Consider the following 26,163-nt stretch of genomic DNA (forward strand, 5'->3'; position numbering starts at 1 on the left):
ATTTTAAAATATAATAATCACCATGTTTTCATGATTGTGGATCAGAATATTTGTGAATAGTCACTGTACTATTAGTATTTTTTTTACATTTCACTTTCTTCAGTCCTCGCTATTTACTTTTCCCACATCCTCTATTTCCAGGGGTCGGCAACGTGGCCCATGGGCCGGATGTGGCCCACCAAAACCGCTTTACCAGCCCACGGGTCACCCGCAAACCGAGACACCCACTCGGCAAGTCCCCCGTGTGCTGCGTTAAACCAGCGCAGCGCAGCATGGGATCTCACCAAGTGATGCCGGAAATGGCATCTGCACACGAGCAGATACCAGAAATTGCATCTGCGCATGTGCAGACGCCGAAAATCGCTTCTGTGCAGGTGCTATTTTCGGTGTCTGGGCATGCGCAGAAGCAATTTCCGGCGCCGCAAACATGCGCAGGCATGATTTCCAGCATCATGCTGTGCCAGTCTGGCCCACGGACGATCTCCGTGGGAGTGATCCGGCCCATGGCCAGTAAACCTTGCAGGCCCCTGCTCTGTTCCTCAGTAAACATTCCCCCATCTGATAAAGTGAACTCTAGCTCATTCGTTAGAGTTTAAGGTACAGCTCATAACTGTTAATGTTTTATTATAAATTGTTCATATATCCAAATCAAATAAATATGAAACATTAAAAAAAGAATTAAGGCATTATAAAACGGTTGATTTTGCTGCAACAGGCTTACATGGCTGTACTTCTGAAAATTCATACAAGAAGCATCATGCATGTATTCTCACAATTATCAGCATTCATTTGATAGCAGAACAAAGAAACAAAATAGCTCCTTTAACTGCTGCAAATTCCAAGATGGCACCAAGGCTCCTTTAGATTTTTGAAGTTGTACTCTGCATTTCCACTCCAGTTTGCTTCAAAACATCGAAAACTATGGAGAAGTTCAAATCTATAACCCGCCTACTACTTTTGATCCATTACAGTGTCTGATCACACTCACTTGTATTTTCTGTGATATTCATAATTGTTTCAGTTCAATGGAAATGGAAGCTTTTACTGAACACCACCAACAATTGCCCAAGGCAGATTTAAATCTTCCAAATTCCAGTGCGGATCTGAAAATCCTGATGGTTCCATACCAGGGAAAGAGAAATTGCCACTCATTGCTATTCTAGCAAACTCTTTTTCAAAAGGGAAAATAGGGATATTGCTCAAATTTGTGTACAATTCATGACTGATGGGTTGCAAAGTAAATTGTTTTTAAGGTAATGAGAAAGTAGAAACTATTAATCAAGCAATATGTGTTTTTTAAAAAATAAATTTGGTTGTTTAATGAATTGGTTAATTAATCAATTTTATGAACTTCCACCCCAAACACTCTAGATGGCTTCCAAAATTTATTAAAAATGCAATGTAAGCAACTGAATAATATTAAGAGACAAAACCAGCAACAGCATACCTTTATAAAGAGCAAATGAAATTGCGTTGCTCACAATTTCATCTCCTGCTTCTTCTATTTTGATCACAGTTAACAGATGAGGATTTTCAAGTACTTCTTTAATCTGCACAAGGAAAGTCATGGTTTACTCTATCCTGAGGATCTTCGTAATCAAATTACTCTCCTTTTACTACAGAATATCCTGTCAAGTTTAACTAGAACCTATTACACAACATGTATGCTCTCTTACTATCCACTTTTGGAGAGAAGTGGAGCAGGGAGGAATCATTCTGTTGGTCTTCATAACAATTTTAATATTGCATATTTTTCTGTGTCTAATGGACAAACAACTCACAACAGCAGTTCTGTGGCTTGACATGCCACTACAGAAAAATATATGGAGGATTGGGTCAATGTACATACTGGCAAGTTTACCCACATGTGGTCAGGATTCTATACATACATACATACATACATACATACATAATTAAATAAATATTATATACTGCTGCAGAGATAGAGGAGAGAGACTAGAGGTGGACAGTGTCCTGATAAAGATAGAGTCACAAAGATCCAGCTTTGCTGTAAGGAAAGAGAAAGAACTCAGAAGACGGAAAACCTGGAACTTCCTAAGTGGGGAAGCTTGAACCATAGTGTTATGGCGCAACAACTGACTAGCATGTGATGGAATGCCATGATTATGTAAAATCTTCTTTCTGACCCATCCTACAATGCTAGTATTTCCAGGAAGAGGTCAACATTCAAAGTGGGGACCAACTACTGTTACAAGAGATTAAGGTAAATATTTTTGCCTGATTTCTGGCAAATATCCATGAAGGAGCAAAATGTAACAAAGCTTTTAAAAATCTATGGTAGCAAAACAAAACGGTGAACACAAAACATAAGAGAACTTCATTAGCAGTGCTGAGAAGCCATTTCTGTCTTCTAAGATTATTATAGGTAACAGGTAATGGACCAAAAAAGAAACACCGATGAAACATTGGACCATTAACTGAGAAAGCCATTTCCTCCTGCCCCCCCCAAAAGAACTAAATTACTCCTTCACTAGGGCTTAGTGCCATTCTAAAAAATTAAAAAATAAGATTTTCCATGCACTCAGTTTTTCCTTGTGCTTGAAACGAAACAAAAATCCAGAGACGGATGTAACTTCTGGAGAGGTTTCCTGCACACCATCTATTGAGAGGACCACCCTTGCTCCACCTCCTAGTTAGAGAACTAGAATGGTGTTGTGGGGTAATTTTAGGTTCTGGAACATTTCTGTGGCCACCTCAACTGACACCAAGCCAAACTGCACAGATCCTAGATACGACACCAGAACACTTGGGTTAGATCAGCTTTGGAGAAGCTTTTCTGCCTTGTGTTAAAATGAATTTAAAATAAATATACAGTACAGTGCCCAGCTTACCTACTATATCTGCCTAAATAAGCCCACATAAATATATCGTGCTTAAACAATCCCAAAAGAAAAGGCAACAACTACACTAAGGCTCTTTTGTAACTGATTTTTGTAACTGATTGGCAAAGCTATCCATCCATCCATCCACCATCCATCTTCCCCCTAGAACGGTCTAGCCCTCTGGTGGAATTCTGAGTGACTGGGTCACCAGACTCTGGTCTGCTTCAGCTGCCTGTCACAGCAGGTGGGAGTACTGGCAAGGCAGACAGAGTAAGCCCCCCAAAACTGCTTAAGCACACAAGCTCGTCTTTCATACTTCCCTGCCAAACTCTTAAGGAATGAAAGCTTTTGAGACGAATCTGGTCCTCCTCTGCTTCTTCTGTTATGCAGAAGTAAATCTGACAAACCTTCTTGTTCCAACAGACTTTTGGGAATTGACTGCTTTTAATGAAAGGGCTGGTACCATACTGTTTTTATTTTACAGTGGTGCCCCGCAAGACGAATGCCTCGCAAGACGAAAAACCCGCTAGACGAAAGGGTTTTCCGTTTTGGAGGCGCGTTGCAAGACGAATTTCCCTATGGGCTTGCTTCGCAAGACGAAAACATCTTGCAAGTCTTGTGATTTTTCCCCCTCCCCCTTTTTCTAAGTCGCTAAGCCGCTTAGCCGCTAATAGCCGCTAAGCCTTTAATAGCCGCTAAGCCTTTAATAGCCGCTAATAGCGCTAATCCGCTAAGCTGCTAATAGGGTTGCTTCGCAAGACGAAAAAACCGCTAGACGAAGAGACTCGCGGAACGGATTCTTTTCGTCTTGCGAGGCACCACTGTAATTGTTTGTATGTTTTAAACAGATTTTATATATGTATATCATTTTAATTCTATTACTGTTTAATTGTTTTTTAAATGATAGCTTTTTCTATGTTTTTAGTGATTCTTGTTTTTTCTCTGTAAGCTGCCTTGAGTCCCATCAGGGAAAAAGGCGGGGTATAAATAAATAAATCAACAACAACCACTAACAATTCCCTTTTAATGCAAATAAAATGTTGTGCTAAAATTTCCAGAGCTTAGCAACTAATCAATAAGTCGCTCCCAAAAACCATCCACTGAAGGCTGACATTTGGTTGAGCCTCTAAAGAAAACCGTAGTGTATACAGGGCTTCTATCAAATGGATGAACTTACCCATTTGATCCAGTTTTCAGTCTCCTCTTCTGTGAGTCTAGAAAGAGTTCGAGGCAAGTATCTGAGTAATTTCTCTTTGACAGATGAGGACGTAAGCGAACCTTCTGCCTCTGCTAAGCTTGCAATCACATCTGCAATCTGACCAGAACCTTCCACCACCACACAGGGAATTTTGCTCTTGACTGCAGTGTTAATGGCCTATGGAATAAACCATTAGGATGAATAAAGATTCGTGGGGGGGGGGGGGAGTCACCTTGCTGTAACAGTCCTTCTCTCCAGACCAGTGAAAGGGCTAGATCTCCAAAGGCGCCTCCATTCTGCCAGCCATAATTCATTTTCATTTGCAAGAGAGGCACAACAAATTTCACTCTTGACATGCACATCACTCTGGTCAGGGACTATGCAAATCCCCATGTTGGACATTGACATTCCAGAATATTGTGCTCAGCATAGACAACACAGCAACTGCAACACTGAACTAGCCATCTTATTTGAGGTACTTCTGTTAGGTATAATGGTTTAATTGACACAGAAATGAGAAATGGCTAAATGTTTTTTGGTGAAAAGGTTTAACATGGGGTTCTTCTATGGGGCTATATTGAAAGCAAGGAGAGCACTTGGAGCTCTTGCTAAGTTAATGATTAACTACTAACTGATTGCAGTTTCTCTAGTAGCTATCATGTGAGTGTTGTAACCTTAGATCATGTGAGAGGTATTGGGTTGAAAAATCTCCATAATGAAGGTAGTTGCCTTTCAGTCTTTTCTCCTAAACTCAATGGAGTGAAGATGTAAATTGAAGCTCTCCTGAAGGGAGAGCAAACAGTCTGGAGGCTGGAATGCAGGCTGCGGGGGGAGAGAGAGAGAGAGAGAGAGAGAGAGAGAGAGAGAGAGAGAGAGAGAGAGACCTTTTAGGTCTGTATGGATTATTTCATGTTTTCTAAGATGCTGATCCTGTGTTGGACTGCACAGGACATTGTATGGATATTTTGGATATATGATTTGATGTATTCTGATTTATTTTAAAGAGTTCTGCCAGTAAAAGTTTGAACAATATTTTTATGCATCTGGACATTTATTTATTCCAAAAGAAGTCAAGTCTTGTGCTTCCAGTAACTTCAAACTGCACAATATTAATATCTGCAACAACTTCTCTGTTCAACCTCCTGTACACCTGGGTAGACAGGTTTTCACTGGGAAGCACCTTAATATTTGCAGGGTTCTTTATAGAATGGAAGTTTTGAATATGACAGGGTGTGACAATGTGTTCACCCTGCTGTAGCTGCGACGTCTCCTGGCCATACCTCAATTATCTTGAGGACAAGAAATAGTGAGCAGCTATTAAAATATCTAAAGCAATTGCTGATGAAAAATTAGATTAAGCAAGAGTTATTTTTCAGCTGATACAAGAAATGAATTACAAATATGAACCATCAGTGGTGGTTTATTTTACCTGGTGACAACTTTTATTGTTAGAAATCTAGTTATAACAACCAAAATGTATGTTTATACAATCATTCAACAATACTTAGTATATGTTGTGGTTAGGGTTTTAGTACTGTATCAGTATTAGTACTGAGGCAGTTGCCAACCAAATCAATGGGATTAGTAATTGTTTTAAGATGATCAGACAGATACTCATGCTCCACAAAGCTATTAGGTGTATTTGCTTTCAGAATATTATTAATGCAGCATGTCTGATACAGTACAATCCTATTTTGCAGACAATATCTCTGAGTGGATGCAACCAACATTTAACCACATTGCAGGTGAATAGTGAATAGAAAATGCTTTGGAACGTGTGTGTGTGTGTGTCTGTGGTTAACAAAAATTGAGTCTGTGGTCCAGACTCAAAACCACATAAATGTTTATTACACTTTAGATAACAAGGAATGCTACTGGGACCAGAAATATTCGAAGAGGAGGAGGTCTAGCAAATAACACAAACACAAAGATGCAACATAAGGAAGCTGAAAACGTCTCACATAAATAATGAGAATATTTCAAAAAAAGACTAGCTGTAGGAGCCTGCCACATGTTGAAATTTGGAGCTAATAAGCAAGGATATTTCTCAGGGATCATTCTTGGAAATTTTTGGTGCAAAGAGTCTACTGCAGTACTGCCACAAATGGAACTTAGAGACAACTTTGAAGATACCAGCCATTAAATAAAGACAGAAGAATGAACACTAACACTTATACTAGAGGTGAAGTTGACAACCATTTATCCGGATTCATGATCTAGTAATGCAATATATATATATATATATTCCTTCCTTCCTTTTAAAACAGAAACCATTGCCAAGAACACTCAGGATATTACTGAAACCTAAGTACACAGTCCTTGCATCTACAGTCATACCTCATGTTACGGACGCTTCAGGTTACATGTTCTTGGGTTGCGGACCGCGGGGAACCCGGAAGTACCAGAACGGGTTACTTCTGGGTTTCGCCGCTCGCGCATGCGCACAAGTGCCAAATTGCGCTGGTGCCTGCACAGACGCGGCTCTTCAGGATGCAAACGCTGTGGGTTGTGGACATGCCTCTGTCACGGATTACGTCCGCAACTCAAGGTTCCACTGTATATGAATGAAACGGCAAAATGCTACCCTCCATGCACACCTAACCTAAGATGTAGAAGACAGAGGGAGATTTGGTGTGGGGGGACATACTTACTTTCAACGTTTCTATTCCACCTCCTTGGGCAAAACACACAATTGGAATCTTCCCACCATAATTAGAATCTGAAACACAAATGCAGTAATAAAGAGTTGTATGCATTTCCAGAAGAACACTTGCACAGTTTATAATTCTCAGAATTGTCCTTTGACCAGACTTTGTGTATTCCATTCTGAAAGCAGGCATTCATTAAAATGTGCCTGACCTTTCCATAATTTAAATAACCTCTCTTTATATAGCACTAGAATATTTTGCTGAATCTATTTTGATTCAGAGATTCGCTCTTCTCAGCATTTTAAGGAATGGCTACAGTCCTCTTTGTTAATCAATGCTTAGAGGCTTTTTCTTTGTTCAACTTGTACACAAAGCCCTTTCTCTCTCAGCTCTGTCTCTACCATCTCATGTTGATTCTTGGTATCTCTGTTCATAATTTCATTCATTTCTTCCAGCATCACAGCAGCATCCTTTATCTGTTCCAATTTTCCAAACATCTATGTGGATATCCACTCCACTTCATCATTTGGTGTTTCCCACTTTGCCACTTTGTGTTTCCCACTTTGCAGATTTGGATCAACATCTTTTTCCACAGGTCCTTTTTCCACATCGGCATTCTTTAATCCGATGTTTCTCTGATCCATTCTCATTTATCATTCTGCACATCTCAGTTCTTAATTCTGACAGCTGTTCACCTAGCAGTTGTCGCATGATACCAACAATCAATGGGATATTCAGCAGTATCTTTGCCATGTTGGGTTCTATTAGTCTCCGTCATGGCAGTCTCTGCTTTAAGAAACTTGTGTCCATCTCTTTAAGCCTGCATTAATCCTGAATTCCATTCCCACGCTGATAAATTGAGTTTCACTTTTGCAGCTAACACCACATGCACATATTGGAGGATTACAGTTAATATAAAGTAAAGGTTTTAAACAGATTCAGAGCTGCCTTGTCCATGGTACTCTTTCATAGTCTCCAATAATTGAGATAAACTTTTCGGTTTGTTTTTTAGCCTGTAATCTAAAAAACAGTGCCTTTCATCTTGGAGGTGTCCATTTGTTTTCTGGGTGCTAACTAGGTAAAAAGGGACCCCTGACCATTCAGTCCAGTCATGGTCGTCTCTGGGGTTGCAGCGCTCACCTCGCTTTATTGGCCGAGGGAGCCGCTTCTGGCGAACCAGAGCAGCACACGGAAACGCCATTTACCTTCCCGCCAGAGCGGTACCTATTTATCTACTTGCATTTTGACATGCTTTCGAACTGCTAGGTGGGCAGGAGCAGAGACCGAGCAACGGGAGCTCACCCCGTTGCGGGGATTCAAACTGCTGACCTTCTGATTGGCAAGTCCTAGGCTCTGTGGTTTAACCCACAGCGCCACCCGCGTCCCTGGGTGCTAACTAACTGGTGGATAAAAAATCCATTTCATACTTACTTACTTAAATAATTAAAAGGAGGTTTTGCTGTCCTGATGTCCTCAATTAATGATTGTTATGTGGTGCATGGGCCCGATGAAGGTTCCGCACTCAAGATATTCCTCCGCACACAAAGACTTCCTTGTCTCTGGTGTGATTAATATCTTGTTCTGAGCATGTGCAGTTGATTCCCAACCCCCCTTATCTCCCAAGGGAGTTTTAGTAACCAAGATTTATGCCTTGGTTATCTTGGTCAGCAGTCAATGACTAGTCTGCCCTCTTTCCATCCCACAAAGCTCTTATATGTCCTGCCCACAGATGCCCACCTCAGTCCCTAAGACAGTTGGATGGCGCCTTGTACGCCACAGTCATTGCTGCCACTATCTCAGCAGCAGCAGATGCAGTCCTTGGAGGCCAGTTCTGCTGCCCAATGTGGTCACTTCACCTTGCCTCATGGGTGGGCTGCCCTGGCCCAGGTCATGTATAAAGCTGGGGGCAGGAGGCCAATTTTAAACATCAGAAGAGGCCACAGACTGTCGCAGCCTATGGCTTTCCTTGCTACCACCAACTGGAGCCTGACTGCTTCTACTTAAGCAGCCCTATAAGCTCTGTAACTGCATCCTGATCCAGCCAACTGAGCAGTGTGGTAAGGCACCTGGGGGGGACGGACGGGGATTTGTTTAGGATTTTAATGAGAGCCTATCTAATTTGCACTTTACATGAACCAAAACACAGCTCCTTTTTTAAATTTTCTAATGGCTTGCAAAAATGTGTACATCAAGCAAAATTGCATAATTTTTTCACTATACACTGACATATTTTTATGAGCATTCTTGTTAAACCAATATTTTCTTGCCACTATTTGGTAAAACCTCCTGCATGCTATCCTAAGACCCCTGCGTAAACTTTGAGGCTCTTCCATTATGCTTAACATTTTCTCTCTCCCGCCCTTCTTTTTTGTTTGGCTATTACTTTAATTGGGGTTCTGCTTAACATACAGTTGTGCAGATAAAGTTGGGGGCGGGAATTGAAATTGTACTCACCACTTTGTAATGGTTTTTAAAGTTCCTGTTATGTTTTGGATATTTGCCTTGTTTACCTTGCCTCTCCTCCCTCCCTTCTTCTCTCTTCATTATTTTTCCTCTGTAAGCTACTCCAGGCAGCAACCTCAGGTTACCTTAAGCTATTCTGTGTTTCGTTATGTAAACTGACTAAGCCTTATAAATAGAAATAATAATATTTCACATGATTTCCATCCAGAAACAGCACAAAATTAATGCTTTGCGTTAATAGATTTAATCAGCAAATAAGGTCTTTTATTAAGATACTTTAATTTATTTACTTACTTAATATATTCTTAGACTTCCTTTCAAGCATAACATCTTTGAAGGTATTGTACCATAAAACCAAATAAAACACTCCTGACTAGGTGTTGAATGTTGTCTCTTCTAGCCTGTTTGCCCTTTGTTATTGTTTTTGTTTAAACCAATTCACAAACCAAGAACCTATAAATTGACCACTAATAATGAACCCGGGGACGCGGGTGGCGCTGTGGGTAAAAGCCTCAGCGCCTAGGGCTTGCCGATCGAAAGGTCGGCAGTTCGAATCCCCGCGGCGGGGTGCGCTCCCGTTGCTCGGTCCCAGCGCCTGCCAACCTAGCAGTTCGAAAGCACCCTCGGGTGCAAGTAGATAAATAGGGACCGCTTTCTAGCGGGAAGGTAAAGGGCGTTTCCGTGTGCAGCTCTGGCTCGCCAGAGCAGCGATGTCACACTGGCCACGTGACCCGGAAGTGTCTTCGGACAGCGCTGGCCCCTGGCCTCTTGAGTGAGATGGGCGCACAACCCCAGAGTCTGGCAAGACTGGCCCGTACGGGCAGGGGTACCTTTACCTTTACCTTTACTAATAATGAACCCAGGTCACAGAAATTACTGCAAATTTATGATGCTATTTTTGTGACATACAAATGGCATGAGAAGACTTGTTCTACTTATTTATTTATTACCCTTATTACCCTTGTTTATAAAACTCAATAAAAAGTTATTTAAACAAAGAAATAAAGAAACCCAAATTAAAACAATTCACAATTACTACAACCAGTTCATTCGCCCTCAGATATTCCTTTAATGCATTGCACCAACCCTCGTGCTCCTTAGAAACTGACCTGGCATAATGCGTTCTGAAATATATTTTTCTAACTGGGTTCGTAGCTTGGCCTCTATGCCAGGGTATCCATTAGTTCCGTTGTCAACCAGAATTAGATGTGTATGGTTATTATCCAGACAGTACAGTGGGTCCCTCTTGAGGTCATCCATGATATAGGGTGCGGAATAATACATCTGGAAAAGACAGCCACATTAATAAAAATTAAGCTACTTTCACCAACTGATTACAATTGTTGCGCAACAGGATACCTCTAGCCACCTATTATTTTACCTCTTAGAACTCTGAAATACTCTTCTGTACATATAGCAAATTTACAACCTATTTCCACACTCTTTGTAAATAGCCTCTTGTGAATCATGGTCATCACCCGCATTGCTCTTTCCTCTCTCATTTTTGTCCTGCCTAGCCTGACCCACCTCCAAGAACCTATGTTTGTTGTGCCCTTTCTAAGCCCACTGCTGCCCTGGCAGTTTAAAACTCTACACCCTTCTCTTCTAAGTATACATCTACCCAGAGTTCTCCAAATTCCTAGAGACAAAATTAACTAAATTGCCTTCTGAATTATGCATTAAGGTTGGAATGCACTTTTAGCCATTTCATCAACAATACATCAAAATGCAGGACTGTTTAAGCTTCAAAAAGAATAAGCCAGAATATCAGTGCACTCAAGGGTGTGCTTTAAGTAAAGAAGCCACCACCTCATTTATACAGCAACAAGCTACATTTATGGGGTTACATATACAAGTTGGAATCTGGGAAAGATGTAACATAACTGCAGGATGTTAATCAAGTTCAGTACCTCAGCACTGCAGTTTCTAATCAGACTCTCGCGGTTAGATACCATCCCCCAAGCAGCTATTCCAATAGCAACGACATTCTCTTCGGAGCTCCTGCTGATAGTGTTATCTCTCACCACTTCCCCAATATACTTCATCAATCCATAATGCGTTCCCCCAGTGAATATCCAGGCCCCTGTAGTTTGAGAGTGCAAAGCCAGGCCAAACAGGGTCACGTTGAATGTGCAAACTGCTTCATAGATTTTACAACATTTAAGGAAGCTTCCCATACCCTGAATTGTGTGTGTGTGTATCACTATAACATGACTGTAGCCGGAGGGCAGAGGGGCAGCTGCTCCCCAATCAAGTAAATAAATAAAAATACCTAACTAAAAAATAGAAATTGTAGGAAGAGTTTGACAGATTTTCTGAGCACTTAGGGTCAAAAGAAAGTAATTTAAAGCAACTGTTTTAAAGCAGCATTTGGAAGTGTCCTGCCCCCTCCATAAATCCTGGCCATTTTTTTTTGTCAAGACCCCCCCTCTTGGCCTCACTGATGTGGAATGCAAAGAAACGCAGAGTGATACCTTTGGCCCCAGCCTGGCTGCAGGAATGTCAGGGGCTGGCTGGATGAGGAAGAGTGGTGGGAGCCGCCTGCCCAAGAGCCCCCCAGGGAGGACAAAGGAGATGACAATTTAGACCCCGGATTGTGGTGGTGGGACACCGAGGAGCAGTCTGGGGAAGGGATGAGCTGGGAGATGCTGTGGCATTTGAGGTTGATCAAGGTGGCTCTGGAGAAGGAGGCTCTTCCAGGACAGGGTTAGAGGCTGAGAGCCACAGCCATGAGCACAGAGGTTGCCCTTGTTGCCCAGCAGGGCAGTCCCAGTCAAGAAGAGTCCTGCACGTTGTTGAGAAATGGGCCAGAGAGGCCCAGAGTAGGAGCCCACCCTCTCCATGCAGCCTTCATCTACTTGGGAGGGATCCAGAGTGAGAGAATAGTGGGAGGAAGGGAAGGCTCAGTAGTCAGTTTCAGCAATGCCTGAAACTGATTCCATTAATTCCTAAAGGCTGGGGTGGCAATAAACATGCAGAATGGAGAGCAGGTTATGTTTCAGGCACTGTCCCTCCTTTCCACCACGCCTTGAGGCTCATTTTTAATTTTTGCTTACGATAAAGCAAGTGTTTTGGGAGGAAAGGCTTGGTTGTTTTACCTTTAGATTGTGCGATATAGATCAGCCTGCTGACTATCTTACGCATACGTGGCTTTAAAGCAAAGTTTTTTGCTCCGCCCGTGACTGAGATGATGAGGTTGGGTGTTTTCAGGTGCCAGTGCTGGGTCATTAGGTCGTAGAGTGTTTCCGAGTCTGTGTCACACGAGAGGCGAATATACTTAAAAGGGAGAAAAATCATATTTACAATAAGAAAAATATTCCACTCAAGCCAAAAGGCAGGTGTCACATTTTGTCAAGACCTTCTCTTCTCACTCGCCTGACGCTCGGGATGCTGCCATGTCTGCTTTAAGCTCTTCAGCCAAGAGCTGGTGTAAATAAGATGCTGACTGCATAAAAGGCACCAATCTTTCATCTTAAGGAATCTTAATTGATGCACCAGCCCTATTCACCTTGGATGTCTTCTTTTATCCTTCCTGTTGGTGACTTATGATGAATGCCTAAGCCTGCAATCCTAACCCCACTTACCAGACAGTAAGTCCCACTGAACTCAATTCATTCTAAGAGTTCTTCAAAGTCAGGTTGGCATGTATCTCTTCATGCGTCCACTGTGTGAGTGTGCATGCAAACAGAGATTTTGCTTCAGTCTTCAATCTTAGTTTTAAACATCTACTCTATTCTTTCTTTGGTGGCAACATTTATCTCAGCACCTACAAACTCCCCTCTGAATGTATCCAAATGGAAAAAGAAGATTAATAAGTTTCCTGGCAATTATATTTTGAAAGACTGGGTACGTTTTGGGGACTTAATAAATTTGATAGAATCACAGATTCAAAAGAATTAGATAGAAAGAATAGATAAGACTCTCAGCCCCAAAACATTCTCGTCTTTTGAAATTAATCCTTTAGAAAAGATGACCACCAAAAATCCTATAGAAAAACGAAAAGGACACTTAAATGACTTACTTTTCCTGTTTTGCCCAAATTTTCAAACTCAATATCGCCAAAGGCATCCGTTGGGAATTCTTTAGTGTGCTTCTTATAATTCCATTTTTCATGGTTGCCCATCTGAGTCCCTTCTACATGCTGTGATTTCGCGTACCCACATTTACATAGATTGTCACTATCAAGAAATGTATATTGGGAAAGAGAAATAGCAATTAACCATCAAAGTTTTTGTTTGTTTCCGTTTTGACAGGGAGCATAACAAAGCAATCTGAAATAATTCAAAAATCTAAATGATAAGGACATAAGAAGTCAAGGACTGCTGGCCAATTAAAGAAGGAAGGTCATTGGTCTGTGGCCCTCCAGATGCTCTTGTGGGGCTGAAACTCCAAACATCCTTGATGGGAGTTTAAGTCCAGCAAAACTTGGAGGGCTGAAGGTTGACTACCCCTGATCTAAAGCTGGGAGCTGGGGGCACTGCTATACAGTGGTTCCGCTCCTTCCTCCTGGACCGTGTCCAGAAAGTGGTGTTGGGGGATGATTGTTCAGACCCCTGGGCTCTCACTTGTGGGGTGCCACAAGGCTCCATCCCTCCCCCGTGCTTTTTAATAGCTACATGAAGCCACTGGGAGAGATCACCAGGGGGTTTGGACTGGGTGTTCATCAGTCTGTGGATGATACCCAGCTCTATCTCTCTTTCAAATCAGAACCAGTGAAGGTGGTGAAGGTCCTGTGTGAGTGCCTGGAGGCTGTTAGAGGATGGATGTTGGCTAACAGATTGAGGTTGAATCCTGACAAGACTGAAGTACTGGGGTGACAGGGGGTGGGTGGGGGTGGGGGACCTCCTGGTCCTGAATGGAGCAACTGTGCCTCTGAAGGACAAGGTGCGCAGCCTGGGAGTTATTTTGCTGTCCATGGAGGTGCAGGTCAATTCTGTGTCCAGGGCAGCTGTCTTCCAGCTCCCTCTGGTGGGCAGACTGAAACCCTACCTGACTGCAGACTGTCTCGCCAGAGTGGTGCATGCTCTAGTTATCTCCCACTTGGACTACTGCAATGCGCTCTATGTAGGGCTACCTTTGAAGGTGACTCAGAAACTAAAACTACGGTAATCCAGAATGCAGCTGCCAGACTGGTGACTGGGAGCGGCCGCCAAGATCACATAACACCGGTCTTGAAAGACCTATATTGGCCCCCAGTACGTTTTCGAGCACAATTCCAAGTGTTGGTGCTGACCTTTAAAGCCCTAAATGGCCTTAGCCCAGTATATCCAAAGGAGCGTCTCCACCCCCATCATTCAGGCCGGACACTGAGGTCCAGTGCCAACGGCCTTCTGGCGGTTCCCTCATTGCAAGAAGCGAGGTTATAGGGAACCAGGCAGATGTTCTGACTATATGGCGTTTAGAAGACATCTGAAGGCAAACCTCTTTAGGGAAATTTTTAATGACTGATGTTTTAATGTATTTTTAATATTTTGTTGAAAGCCGCCCAGAGTGGCTGGGGAGACCCAGCCAGATGAGCGGGATATAAATAAATTGTTGTTGTTGTTGTTGTTGTTGTGGCTTATCAGAATGGGATCTTCAGTCTTTTTCAAAAGATCTGGTTTTTTTTGGCAGAGTCTGATTTCTTGCCAGTAGACGTAGCAAGTGCTAGAATGAAAAACAGCTGGGATTCATTTCTTACAAATGTGTTCAGTGAGTAGCAGTATGTAAATGTTTACACTGGAGCTTGTTCAGAATTTGGCAACAAATATTTGCTTACATTGACTTGGTATCTTTAGTGAAAAAGACACACTCTCTCTTCTTAAAGTTTTCTTGAATGAAGTGCACCAGGTCCTATGGGAGCAAGATGTAAAAGAGTTGAGTGAAATCCAATTGCACACTCCTCAAACAACGAATTACCATTGTGCATAATACATTCTTTGAAATACATACATACATTGTCTCCACAAAGGTAATTAGCAAAGGTAGAGCTATTTTTACTTCACAAAGAGCAAAAGGTCATCAGAGCAGAATTGTAATGACAATCTGAACCTTTTCAAATCTGTGCAAACTCTTCCCACAAGCAACCTGCTACTAAGAATGGGATATGACAGACCCTACTTCACCCTCCATGACTAACACAACTAAACCAAACCTTGTCCATCTTGCCTAGAAACCTCTGTTAATTAAAGGTTCATTGTTCAAAACTTGAAATTTGCTGAGTTTCGCAAAACATAAAGGGAGCAATCCAACTAATTCATAGTCAGAGTATCAGAGTAGACACACTGAAACCAATGGACAGTCACGTGTTATACCAAAGAAAATGGTAACAAGAGCATAAGATGATACCAGCTCTACACGTACAATGATGGTTATTCATGAGGTGTACTCGGGACTTTTGTCTCAGTTGTAGCTGATTGCTTGCCTACAGTATTTTGAACTATTCGCTGTCAGCTTTTACACAATACTCACAGTAAATTTAAAATTAGACAAGCTCTGTAAATCCCAAAATCTGACCACTAATAAACAAAGAAAGTTCATCATCAAGTATATACTTTCTCCATACACAGCACAGTCACATTTTGCATCAATCAGCTAATGAGCCTAGGAGGATTTTACAAATATAAGTTGAATAGAATCCTTCTACTTACATTCTCGCTGTATGATAGATCTGTGCTACGAGAAATACTGGAATAAAGACTTTTTGAGCTCTCCAAGGTACCATTCTTTCGACTTCTCATGGTATCTTCAAAATCTGAGTAACACCCTCTGCCCAAGGAGAGAACCAAAGTGATATCTCTTACATTTTAAATGGAATTTTGGGATTCAAACAGCCATTTTCAAAAAATAGCTTAATGTGATTTCATTTGCTATTAGTTTTCTTTTTAATAATCATGACAGTGAGTTCCACATAAAGGTTTGGAGAGTGTACCATGATGTGTGGATTCTCTGCATGCCATCCACAAAAAGGTTCAGCCACTACCTTATCCTCTAGGGTCCCACCCATTTCTTATAGAAGTGTTTCCTTTAGTATAATGGTCTCTTCATTTTATTTTTAATGAAGGTTCTGCTACTTCAGACTGTCCATAGCTTCCTTCGCGGACAGAAACGATTAGTGATCTCTGAGCACAGCAGCATATTACAGCCTAAAAGACCCAATGTAGTTGGGACACATTGTGGTTCATTCATTTTTCTGTCCAATGCTCTGCAAACATGTCGCCACTATTCAGACACACATCCCCTACTGAATACAGTAACCTCCCTACTGAGGTCTATTTTATTTGATAGGACTGTGATGGAGGTGATTAAATTTATTACCTGCCCTTCAACAGCAGGCCCTAGGGTAACAAGGTAAAATTCAGTATTGAAAGCAGTTTAAACAAATTACAGCCACAGGTATCAGGTGGGTCCTAAAAACACACTTCAGGCATCAAAGGCCAGGGGGAAGACATGCATGTTCAGCATTCACTGAAAACTATAAAGTGAAGGTTTCTCTCTGATGAAGAGGGTTATGCAGACACCCATAAAAAGGAGAAGAAGAAAAGGTACTAGGAATTACAGTGGTGCCTCGCAAGACGAAATTAATTCGTTCCGCGAGTTGCTTCGGCTTGTGATTTTTTCATCTTGCGGAGCGCGGATTCCCCGGGCATTAACAGTTTTACAAAAAAGGAAGCAAACACGCAAGACGTTTTCGTCCTGCGAAGCAAGCCCATAGGGAAATTCGTCTTGCGAAGCACCTCGAAAAACGGAAAACCCTTTCGTCTAGCGAGTTTTTCGTCTTGCGAGGCATTCGTCTTGCGGGGCACCACTGTACACATAAAGGGAATATTTAACCAAGTGTTAGCAACATGGCTGTCAAATGGAAGAGGGAACAAGTTTGTTTTCTCCTGCTCTGGAGGCTAGGAGCCAAACCAATGAATTCAAGTTGTAAGGAATGAGATTCCAACTAAACACCAGGAAGAACTTTCTGCTAGAAAGAGCTGTTTGACAGCAAAATTGACTCCCTCAGAAGATGGAAGATTCTCCTTCTCTGGAGGTTTTTAAGCAGAGGTTCGACAGCCATCTGTCATGGATGCTTGAGCTGAAATTCCTGCATTGCAGGGGGTTGGTCTAGATGACCGTGGGACCCCTTCCAACTCTACAATTCTATGAACACATACCACTGCAACTGTTGATATTAGCATTTGGGTTTGTTGAATTGGCCTTGAGTGTGTGAGGAAATGCATTTTAAAACAATGAATAAAGTTAACATCCCCTATGAGGATATAGGAGAGTAGCTAAAGGCAGCAAATTAGGAAGACTATGGTTCAGACCTCCCCTTACTCGTGAATTCACTAGACAGCCTTAGGCAAGCTACACTTTCTGAACCTCACTTCCCCTAGGCGTAATAATACACACACACATTATTATTATTATTATTATTATTATTATTATTATTATTAGTGCACTCATAGTTGTTATGCAAACTCTAAGTGTTGCTATTCATATTTCAGTTAAACAGCATCATATCATTACATTTCCAGAGATAGAAAGATAGATAGATAGATGATAGATGATAGATACATAGATAGACAGATAGATGATAGATAGATAGATAGATAGATAGATAGATAGATAGATGATAGATAGATGATAGATAGATGATAGATAGATAGATATAGATAGATAGATAGATAGATAGATAGATAGATAGATGATAGATAGATAGATAGATAGATAGATGGTAGAGATAGATAGATATAGATAGATAGATAGATAGATAGATAGATAGATAGATAAATAGATAGATAGATGATAGATAGATAGATGATAGATAGATAGATAGATGATGATGATAGATAGATAGATAGATAGATAGATAGATAGATAGATAGATAGATGATAGATAGATAGATGATGATAGATAGATAGATAGATGATAGATAGATGATAGATACATAAATAGATAGATATAGAAAGATTAGATAGATAGATAGATAGATAGATAGATGATAGATAGATAGAGATAGATATAGATAGATAGATAGATAGATAGATAGATAGATATAGATAGATAGATAGATGATAGATAGATATAGATAGATAGATAGATGATAGATAGATAGATAGATAGATAGATAGATGATAGATGATAGATAGATAGATAGATAGATAGATAGATAGATAGATGATAGATAGATAGATAATAGATGATAGATAGATAGATAGATAGATAGATAGATAGATAGATAGATATAGATAGATAGATAGATGATAGATAGATATACATAGATAGATGATAGATAGATAGATAGATAGATAGATAGATAGATAGATAGATGATAGATAGATAGATAATAGATGATGATAGATATAGATAGATAGATAGATAGATAGATAGATAGATAGATAGATATAGATAGATGATAGATGATAGATTTGTGGGAGCCCAGCTCCCTACAAAAAACAGTCAGCACATACTAGAATGTGGGGGGGGGGTCCACTGCATATTCAGCAATGAGAAGGGGCAAGGAGGGGTCCGAGTTCTGCTTCCACTTTGCTTCCCTCTATTTCATGTACGACCTGCTTCCCTTCCCTTTCTTGAATTTCTCTTCATGCTTCTTTCTCAGTTGGCAAGGACCATCCCTAAAGATCATTTCCTCATATTCCTGTCTGCTACCTGGGCATTTTGCATTTTTTTCCCTGATGGGTACTTCTCTTTATACCATTTTGCTATGAATGATATTGAAATACAGGGTCTCAGGTAGAATATCTGATGGATAAATTATGTAATAAAAAAACTAATTGTACATTTGAAAAATGTGAAAGCATTTTTTTCAGTGGAAACCCACCAGGAGCAGGAAAATGTAAATGGATCTGGAAAGGATAAACAATATTCTTGTTCAGTGACAAAGTGTGCTTTAGACTCAAAACACATGTGATGGCAAGTAGCTCTGTGCGAGGATCTGCCCCCTTCATATGCAAAGTGCAAGCAGAGAATGGACCTGTTGGAGCAGAGACTGCTGGACCTCGGCTGCCTGCTCTTCTTTCTCCCATAATGGCCCCCAGAACTGGAGTCACAGCTGACTAGAAGGGGGAAGTGGGAGAAAAGAGCCTGGGGAGAAAGATTGTGGGAGGAAAATGGACTGGTGGGGCAAGGTTTCAGATTTTCCTCTGTATGTATCCTAAAGTGCACCTTCACCTCTGCTTTATACATTGGTACCTCGGGTTACAGGGACGTGGGTGGCGCTGTGGGTTAAACCACAGAGCCTAGGACTTGCCGATCAGAAGGGCAGCGGTTCGAATCCCCGCAACAGGGTGAGCTCCCGTTGCTCAGTCCCTGCTCCTGCCAACCTAGCAGTTCGAAAGCACGTCAAAGTGCAAGTAGATAAATAGGTACCACTCCAGTGGGAAGGTAAACGGCGTTTCCGTGCGCTGCTCTGGTTCGCCAGAAGCGGCTTAGTCCTGCTGGCCACATGACCCGGAAGCTGTACGCCAGCTCCTTCGGCCAATAAAGCAAGATGAGCGCTGCAACCCCAGAGTCGTCCATGGCTGGACCTAATGGTCAGGGGTCCCTTTATCTTTACCTTGGGTTACAGACACTTCAGGTTACAGACTCCACTAACCCAGAAATAGTACCCCAGGTTAAGAACTTTGCTTCAGGATGAGAACAGAAATCGTGTGGTGGCAGTGGGAGGTCCCATTTGCTAAAGTGGTACCTCAGGTTAGGAACAGTTTCAGGTTAAGAATGGACCTCCAGAACGATTTAAGTTCTTCACCCGAGGTCCCACTGTACTTGGAACTGATCTGTACTGGGTTTGAACAGTTTACTGTGGGTTTCCAACATTTCTTCAATGAAAATAGGGACGTCCTAAGGAAAAGCGGGACCTTCTGGGATCAAATAAAAAATTGGGATGGCTTTATTAAATTCAGGATGTCCCTGGAAAATAGGGACACATGGGTGTCTGATTTCATAAAGTCAGCATCAATTAATGATACCCCTAAAACAATAATTTGACTTGGTCTTGAGGTATGCCCTTGTTTCTGGGTTTATCCAACATGCTGTGTCTTCAGAACTAACACTACTCACTATAAATCTATCAATTCAGTAATAGACTTTTTGAAGTATTTGGTCTTCTTTCTGACTCACTACAACACACAGTATTTTGCTCAAAAGCAAAACAGACATTTCATGATGTGAACAGACCACCTTTTAAATATTGAATAACTTCATTTCCTTCAATTCCTACTCCAGTCTCACCTCTCTTTACAAATAGCTCCTTTGTCAGACTGTTTTGATAGTCTGATTCATCAAAACCACTGTATCTCACTTCTCTTCAGCTATCAACAGAGACCACAAAAACCTCTCTGTCTCTCTCCTTTTCTGGAACTATTTGTACACACCAAAAAAGGACACCCTTGAAACGTCGAAGCTATTTCCATTCTCCAGCATTTTAACAACAGCACTTACCAATGTACAGTACATGAAATGATACCGTTGGGGGCCATCACTGTGAAATCACTACGTTTCATAGCAACGCCATGGGGGGGGGGTCAACCTATTGTAATTATGTACCAATTTGTCCTGTGTGCTCCGTATCCCTAGCAGAACCCTCTGAGATTTGGCTCACACGAGCATCTTCCAGTTGATGGCACCAGTCCTTTCTACTTGGCTACAGCACTAAAAATCCATCAAAAAATGACACTACAACTTGACTATCTCCTGTGTAGCAGTCAATTATGCTCTACAATGGATTTCACTCTGAATTACTGCAAAGGGGGGTTCAGATGAGCATTTCCATAGCAACACCTGGAGGATTTGCTACAGAACACTGTTGATGAAGTTGAAGCAGAGAGAAGGGGGGAGATCTTTTCCTTTTTTGTAATAAATTTTTATTAAGATTTTAAAGATTACAGAAAAAAGAGAAAATAATAACAATCAAAGAAAAAAAGAAAAAACAATACATATATAAAAAACATCATCAAAAACCAGAAAACAGAAAAAGAGAGGAAAAAAAGAAACAAGTCAAACATCACTTGCTTACATTCACTTATTTCCTTGACCTCCTCACACCTCCCATTTTTGTATTCTAATTCAATTTGTTATTTCAGCAAATCCTTCCAACCTTATATCTTAGTAATTTGTCTTAATATACTATAATTTTACATTCTCTCTTTCACCAACTCATTTTTACTTAATCCTTTATGTCATTTCCACTAAAACCACATAATTTTCTTTTCCCAACATCTTTCTAGCAATCCTTAATTTTGCAATATTTTTGAATATAAACTTTAAATTTTTTCCAATCTTCTTCCACCGACTCTTCTCCTTGGTCCCGGATTCTGCCAGTCATCTCAGCCAGTTCCATATACTCCATCACCTTCATCTGCCATTCTTCCCAGGTGGGTAGATCTTGTGTTTTCCAATACTTTGCGATGAGTATTCTTGCTGCTGTTGTGGCGTACATAAAAAAAGTTCTATCCTCCTTTCGCACCAATTGGCTGACCATGCCCAAGAGAAAGGCCTCTGGTTTCTTCTGGAAGGTATATTTAAATACCTTTTTCATTTCATTATAGATCATCTCCCAAAAGGTCTTAATCTTTGGGCATGTCCACCAAAGGTGAAAGAAAGTGACTTCAGTCTCTTTACATTTCCAACATTTATTATCGGGCAAATGATAGATTTTTGCAAGCTTGACTGGTGTCATGTACCACCTGTATATAATTTTCATTATATTCTCTCTTAAGGCATTACATGCCGTAAACTTCATACCTGTGGTCCATAACTGTTCCCAGTCAGCCATCATAATGTTATGTCCGACATCTTGTGCCCATTTAATCATAACAGATTTCACCGTTTCATCCTGAGTATTCCATTTCAACAGCAAGTTATACATTCTTGACAAATTCTTAGTTTTAGGATCTAACAATTCTGTTTCCAATTTTGATTTTTCCACCTGAAAGCCAATTTTCTTGTCCAAATTATAAGCCTCCATTATTTGATAATAATGAAGCCAATCTCGTACTTTGTTTTTTAGTTTGTCAAAACTCTGCAGTTTTAATCTGTCTCCTTCTTGCTCCAAAATTTCCCAATATTTCGGCCGGGGGGAGATCTTTTCCATATGGGTGGGATTCCTAAGGGCCAGTGTCACAGTGGATACATTGATAACATAAGTATATATTAAAGCTGCTAGAACGGTTGAGGAGCTTTACAGTAACTTAGGATGTATACTCATAGCAGGTCTACTTTCTATAACTGAGTCAGTACAGACATACGTCATATTCCCTGCAGTATTGATTCTAGGAGAACTGTATCAGCCTGCCTAGGACCTGAATGTTGGGGAGGCCTTTCTTTCTGTCCCAATACCAGGGGAAGTATATTGGCTGGTCACATGGGACAGGGTTGCCTCCGTGAAGGCACCTGCAAGGCACCTGCAAGGCAGCTGTGATGGCCTGGGAATCCGATTCAGAGGCTGAACCGGAGGAATCCCAGCCTGCACAGGAGTCTCCGCCTCCAGGGCCGGCTGAACTGGGGCAAGGCCTTGATTCTGAAGCGCCTGCACCTGTGCCGGATCCTCAGGAGCAGGAACCAGGTGAATCCACTCTGGCTCCAGAGGTGGTTGAGGACTCAGTGCCCACAGGTGAGTCTCCCCCTGGGTCCAGTAACCCTTCAGCCTCTCCTGAACTGCAGAGGTTCAGGGCAGAGAGGTGAAGAGAACTGGTTTCTCCCAGGAGGAGGGCTCGCCTTGAGGCCAGGAGAGGCGGGTCTCCTGGGGGCCGGAACTGCCCCTGGCCTCAGAGAAGATAAAGGCCAGTCAGCCCGGTCCCAGGTTGCGGGAGCAGCGTCGTTGATGAGCTGTTTCGGCCAGCATCCAGTCCTCATAGAATCATAGAATCATAGAGTTGGAAGAGACCACAAGGGCCATCGAGTCCAACCCCCTGCCAAGCAGGAAACACCATCAGAGCACTCCTGACATATGGTTGTCAAGCCTCTGCTTAAAGACCTCCAAAGAAGTAGACTCCACCACACACCTTGGCAGCAAATTCCACTGTCGAACAGCTCTTACTGTCAGGAAGTTCTTCCTAATGTTTAGGTGGAATCTTTTTTCTTGTAGTTTGGAACCATTGCTCCATGTCCGCTTCTCTGGAGCAGCAGAAAACAACCTTTCTCCCTCCTCTATGTGACATCCTTTTATATATTTGAACATGGCTATCATATCACCCCTTAACCTCCTCTTCTCCAGGCTAAACATGCCCAGCTCCCTTAGCCGTTCTTCATAAGGCATCGTTTCCAGGCCTTTGACCATTTTGGTTGCCCTCCTCTGGACACGTTCCAGTTTGTCACCCATCTTGTATTTGTGCCTCTCATTTTTTTTGCCCAAGTGCAATACTTTACATTTCTCCCTATTAAAATTCATCTTGTTTGTTTTGGCCCAGTTCTCTAATCTGTCAAGGTCGTTTTGAAGTCCTGTTTCCCCCAGAGTTCTTGTCCTTGCCCGGCTTCCCTCTGTGGACCCCGCTTCGCCCGAGGAGGGCTGTCTGCCGACCCTCAACTCAGGTCCTGGACCTCGCCCCATGGTAACCTCCCCCCCCACCAGACCAGCACTTACTGTATTGACATTCTGGCACCAGATTAAAACCTTTCTGCCCAGGTTGCAGGTTCACTACTGTAACTGTTTGTGCTTTTATGTTTTTTATTCTGGATTATTTTACTTGATCTCATTTTTCCTGGCTTGTTTTTTCTGTTTTAAATAATACTGTAACTCACCCTGCAATCATTTCATGAAGAGCAGGCAAAGAAAGCTTCTGAATGAATGAATGAATGAATGAATGAATGAACATGGTTCTGCTAGTTTTCAGCAAAGGACAGTTTAAACAAATAAGCAAACAAACAAAAATTGATTAATATTTATTTGGATAAAATCTCAAGGTGTCTGATTATTATTTTTTAATGACAGACTGTCTACTTGCAGAGGAAAGAAGAAATCAGGATACGACTCCAAGGCAAGCACCAAAATCGGGGGACGACTGAGCTCACTCAATAGTAGGGATGCCTGCGTACATTTGCACACACCCCATGAGAACTACTGAATTTCAAAATAGGGGAAACTCTCTGCTATAATAAGTAAAGCTGCACTAGCACCCATACAACAATATTTCACAGCAGTGAACATTTCAGTGATGAAAGCACAGGCACGCTATTGAATAACAGAAAGAAATATTCACCCTTCATATTTCAACCAATTGAAATCACACCCCCACCCCCCAAAACAGTAACAAATCATTCTAGGTGGGTGTAGAGTCCACCCTTTTTTGACCCAGGACCAACATGTGGCCCAAGTTATATGTTTTTCTTTTTGTCATAAATTTACCTGGTGGTAGTGTTGCTACTGCAACTCACCTTAGGTCAAAACAAAATAAAAAAATTCCTTCCAGTAGCACCTTAAAGACCAACTAAGTTAGTTCTTGGTATGAGCTTTCGTGTGCATGCACACTTCTTCAGATACCTGCCTGCACACGAAAGCTCATACTTTCATTTATTTTGTTTTGACTATGGCAGACCAACACGGCTACCTATCTGTAACTGGAACTATGGAAGTCACCTTAGGTCAGGCCTTAATCCTGTGTAGAGGGTCCCAATCCAGGAGCTGATTACAAATAATTTTGATGGGCTTCCAAAAAGATTACCAGAATTTTCAAATCTACAGAGCATTTTGAGCTTAGGGCTGCTTAACACATTTGGATTTAAGAAATACATGTAAAATATTGCTTCTAATGAAATTCCAGTCCCAAGATTTAGATTCAATTTCAGCAAGTGAGCAAATAGGTCATTTGGAAAATACAAATTCCAAACAGCCAGTTGTATTTGCCCGCACCTAAATCATAAATAATCCTGAATTTTGACCACAATCAATAGACTTGACACAATGGATCTGCACTCATAGTCAGGAAAGCAAATTATTCCATCATTTTATTTTTAAAATTACCACCATAATGTAAGTTTCATCGTATGACTATTCTAGATAAAGTGTCCATACATTATTTGTTGGTCTGTCTCTGTCATAATTATTAGCTTCACCACCTGGTTTATTTAATAGCCTTAACACCCAAAAAAGAAAAAGAAACTGTGGACAGTACTTCAGTTAAGCTGGATGTGAAGATGATTCATTATTCATTCAAAGCTCAAAAGGATTTAAATAATTTCACTATCCACATGAATTATTTAAAGACAAATGTATTATAGAGAGCTGGAAAAGTTTTGTGAATGAACAGAGTGGTAACCTCAAGCCCATGCCTTACAAGGATTTACATGGCTGAGTTGTATCACTATAAAATGCCAGATATACTCTGAAAATAAATGTATCTCAGCACCACTCCCCAGACAGGGGAGTACAGATTTTCCCCTAATATTTGCCAGTATTTAGTAACTATAATGTTTTATTCCTAACTAAACATAAATGGAAGCACACAACAGGCTACAAAAGCTTAGTAACACAGATATTAAAGGAAAGATTCAGCAGTAACAAAGGATAACTACTAAGAAGCTGGAGGCAAAGTACTGTACAATATTACATACCTATTTGATAATATTAGAGCACTCTGCAAAAGCTCCTCAGCCTTGGAAAAGTAGTGTGTGCAGCAGGAGGATTTTGACAGACTTCCACTATCCAGTGCTCTGCCTGGTCATTTGTGTCATTCCACCTTTTAATAGTGGGAGGAGCTGAAGTAAGAGGGGGGGGGGGAATAAGGAGTTTGCAACAAATCACGTTGGTAATAAGTACTAATGGCAGGAGAACATTTGCAAACAATGTTGATAAGAATGGAAAGTATTTGCTTTTCGTACATCTAAAAAGTGGGAATCTGCTATGATATAATATTTGCTGTTTCCAGTAAAATTGCAATCCCCACAAATATAAAATATTCCTTAAGGAAAATTAATAAGCTTGCATGACTGCAAGCCGGCATCTCACCTGCTCAATACTGATCAAGCTGTTAAAAAAAATCAGATATGAAAAGGCAGCAACCTGCTACTGACTGGAGAAGCATCTCATTT

At 41.2% G+C, this 26,163-nt stretch overlaps 1 protein-coding gene across 4 annotated transcripts in view; it reads right to left on the reverse strand.

Annotated features, from left to right (window-relative positions):
• Positions 1–25,826, reverse strand: part of TRPM8 (transient receptor potential cation channel subfamily M member 8) — a 50,312-nt gene extending 24,486 nt beyond the window's left edge. For all 4 annotated transcript variants that reach the window (XR_014556832.1, XR_014556833.1, XM_083705987.1 and 1 more), the window contains exons 1-10: positions 25,687–25,826; positions 15,782–15,899; positions 14,911–14,984; positions 13,174–13,330; positions 12,251–12,428; positions 11,063–11,235; positions 10,262–10,436; positions 6,693–6,760; positions 4,021–4,218; positions 1,448–1,550 (exon numbers count right to left, since the gene is read on the reverse strand). Coding sequence is in view for 2 of the 4 variants with exons in the window: in XM_083705987.1 (XP_083562113.1) it covers positions 1,448–1,550; positions 4,021–4,218; positions 6,693–6,760; positions 10,262–10,436; positions 11,063–11,235; positions 12,251–12,428; positions 13,174–13,330; positions 14,911–14,984; positions 15,782–15,871 (1,216 nt within the window). In the remaining 2 variants the exon portion in view is untranslated. The remainder of the gene's footprint in view (positions 1–1,447; positions 1,551–4,020; positions 4,219–6,692; positions 6,761–10,261; positions 10,437–11,062; positions 11,236–12,250; positions 12,429–13,173; positions 13,331–14,910; positions 14,985–15,781; positions 15,900–25,686) is intronic.
• Positions 25,827–26,163: the final 337 nt, after the last annotated feature.

The sequence above is a fragment of the Podarcis gaigeae genome (genome assembly GCF_964106915.1).
Source record: "Podarcis gaigeae genome assembly, chromosome: 1".
Taxonomy (NCBI): Eukaryota; Metazoa; Chordata; class Lepidosauria; order Squamata; family Lacertidae; genus Podarcis; species Podarcis gaigeae.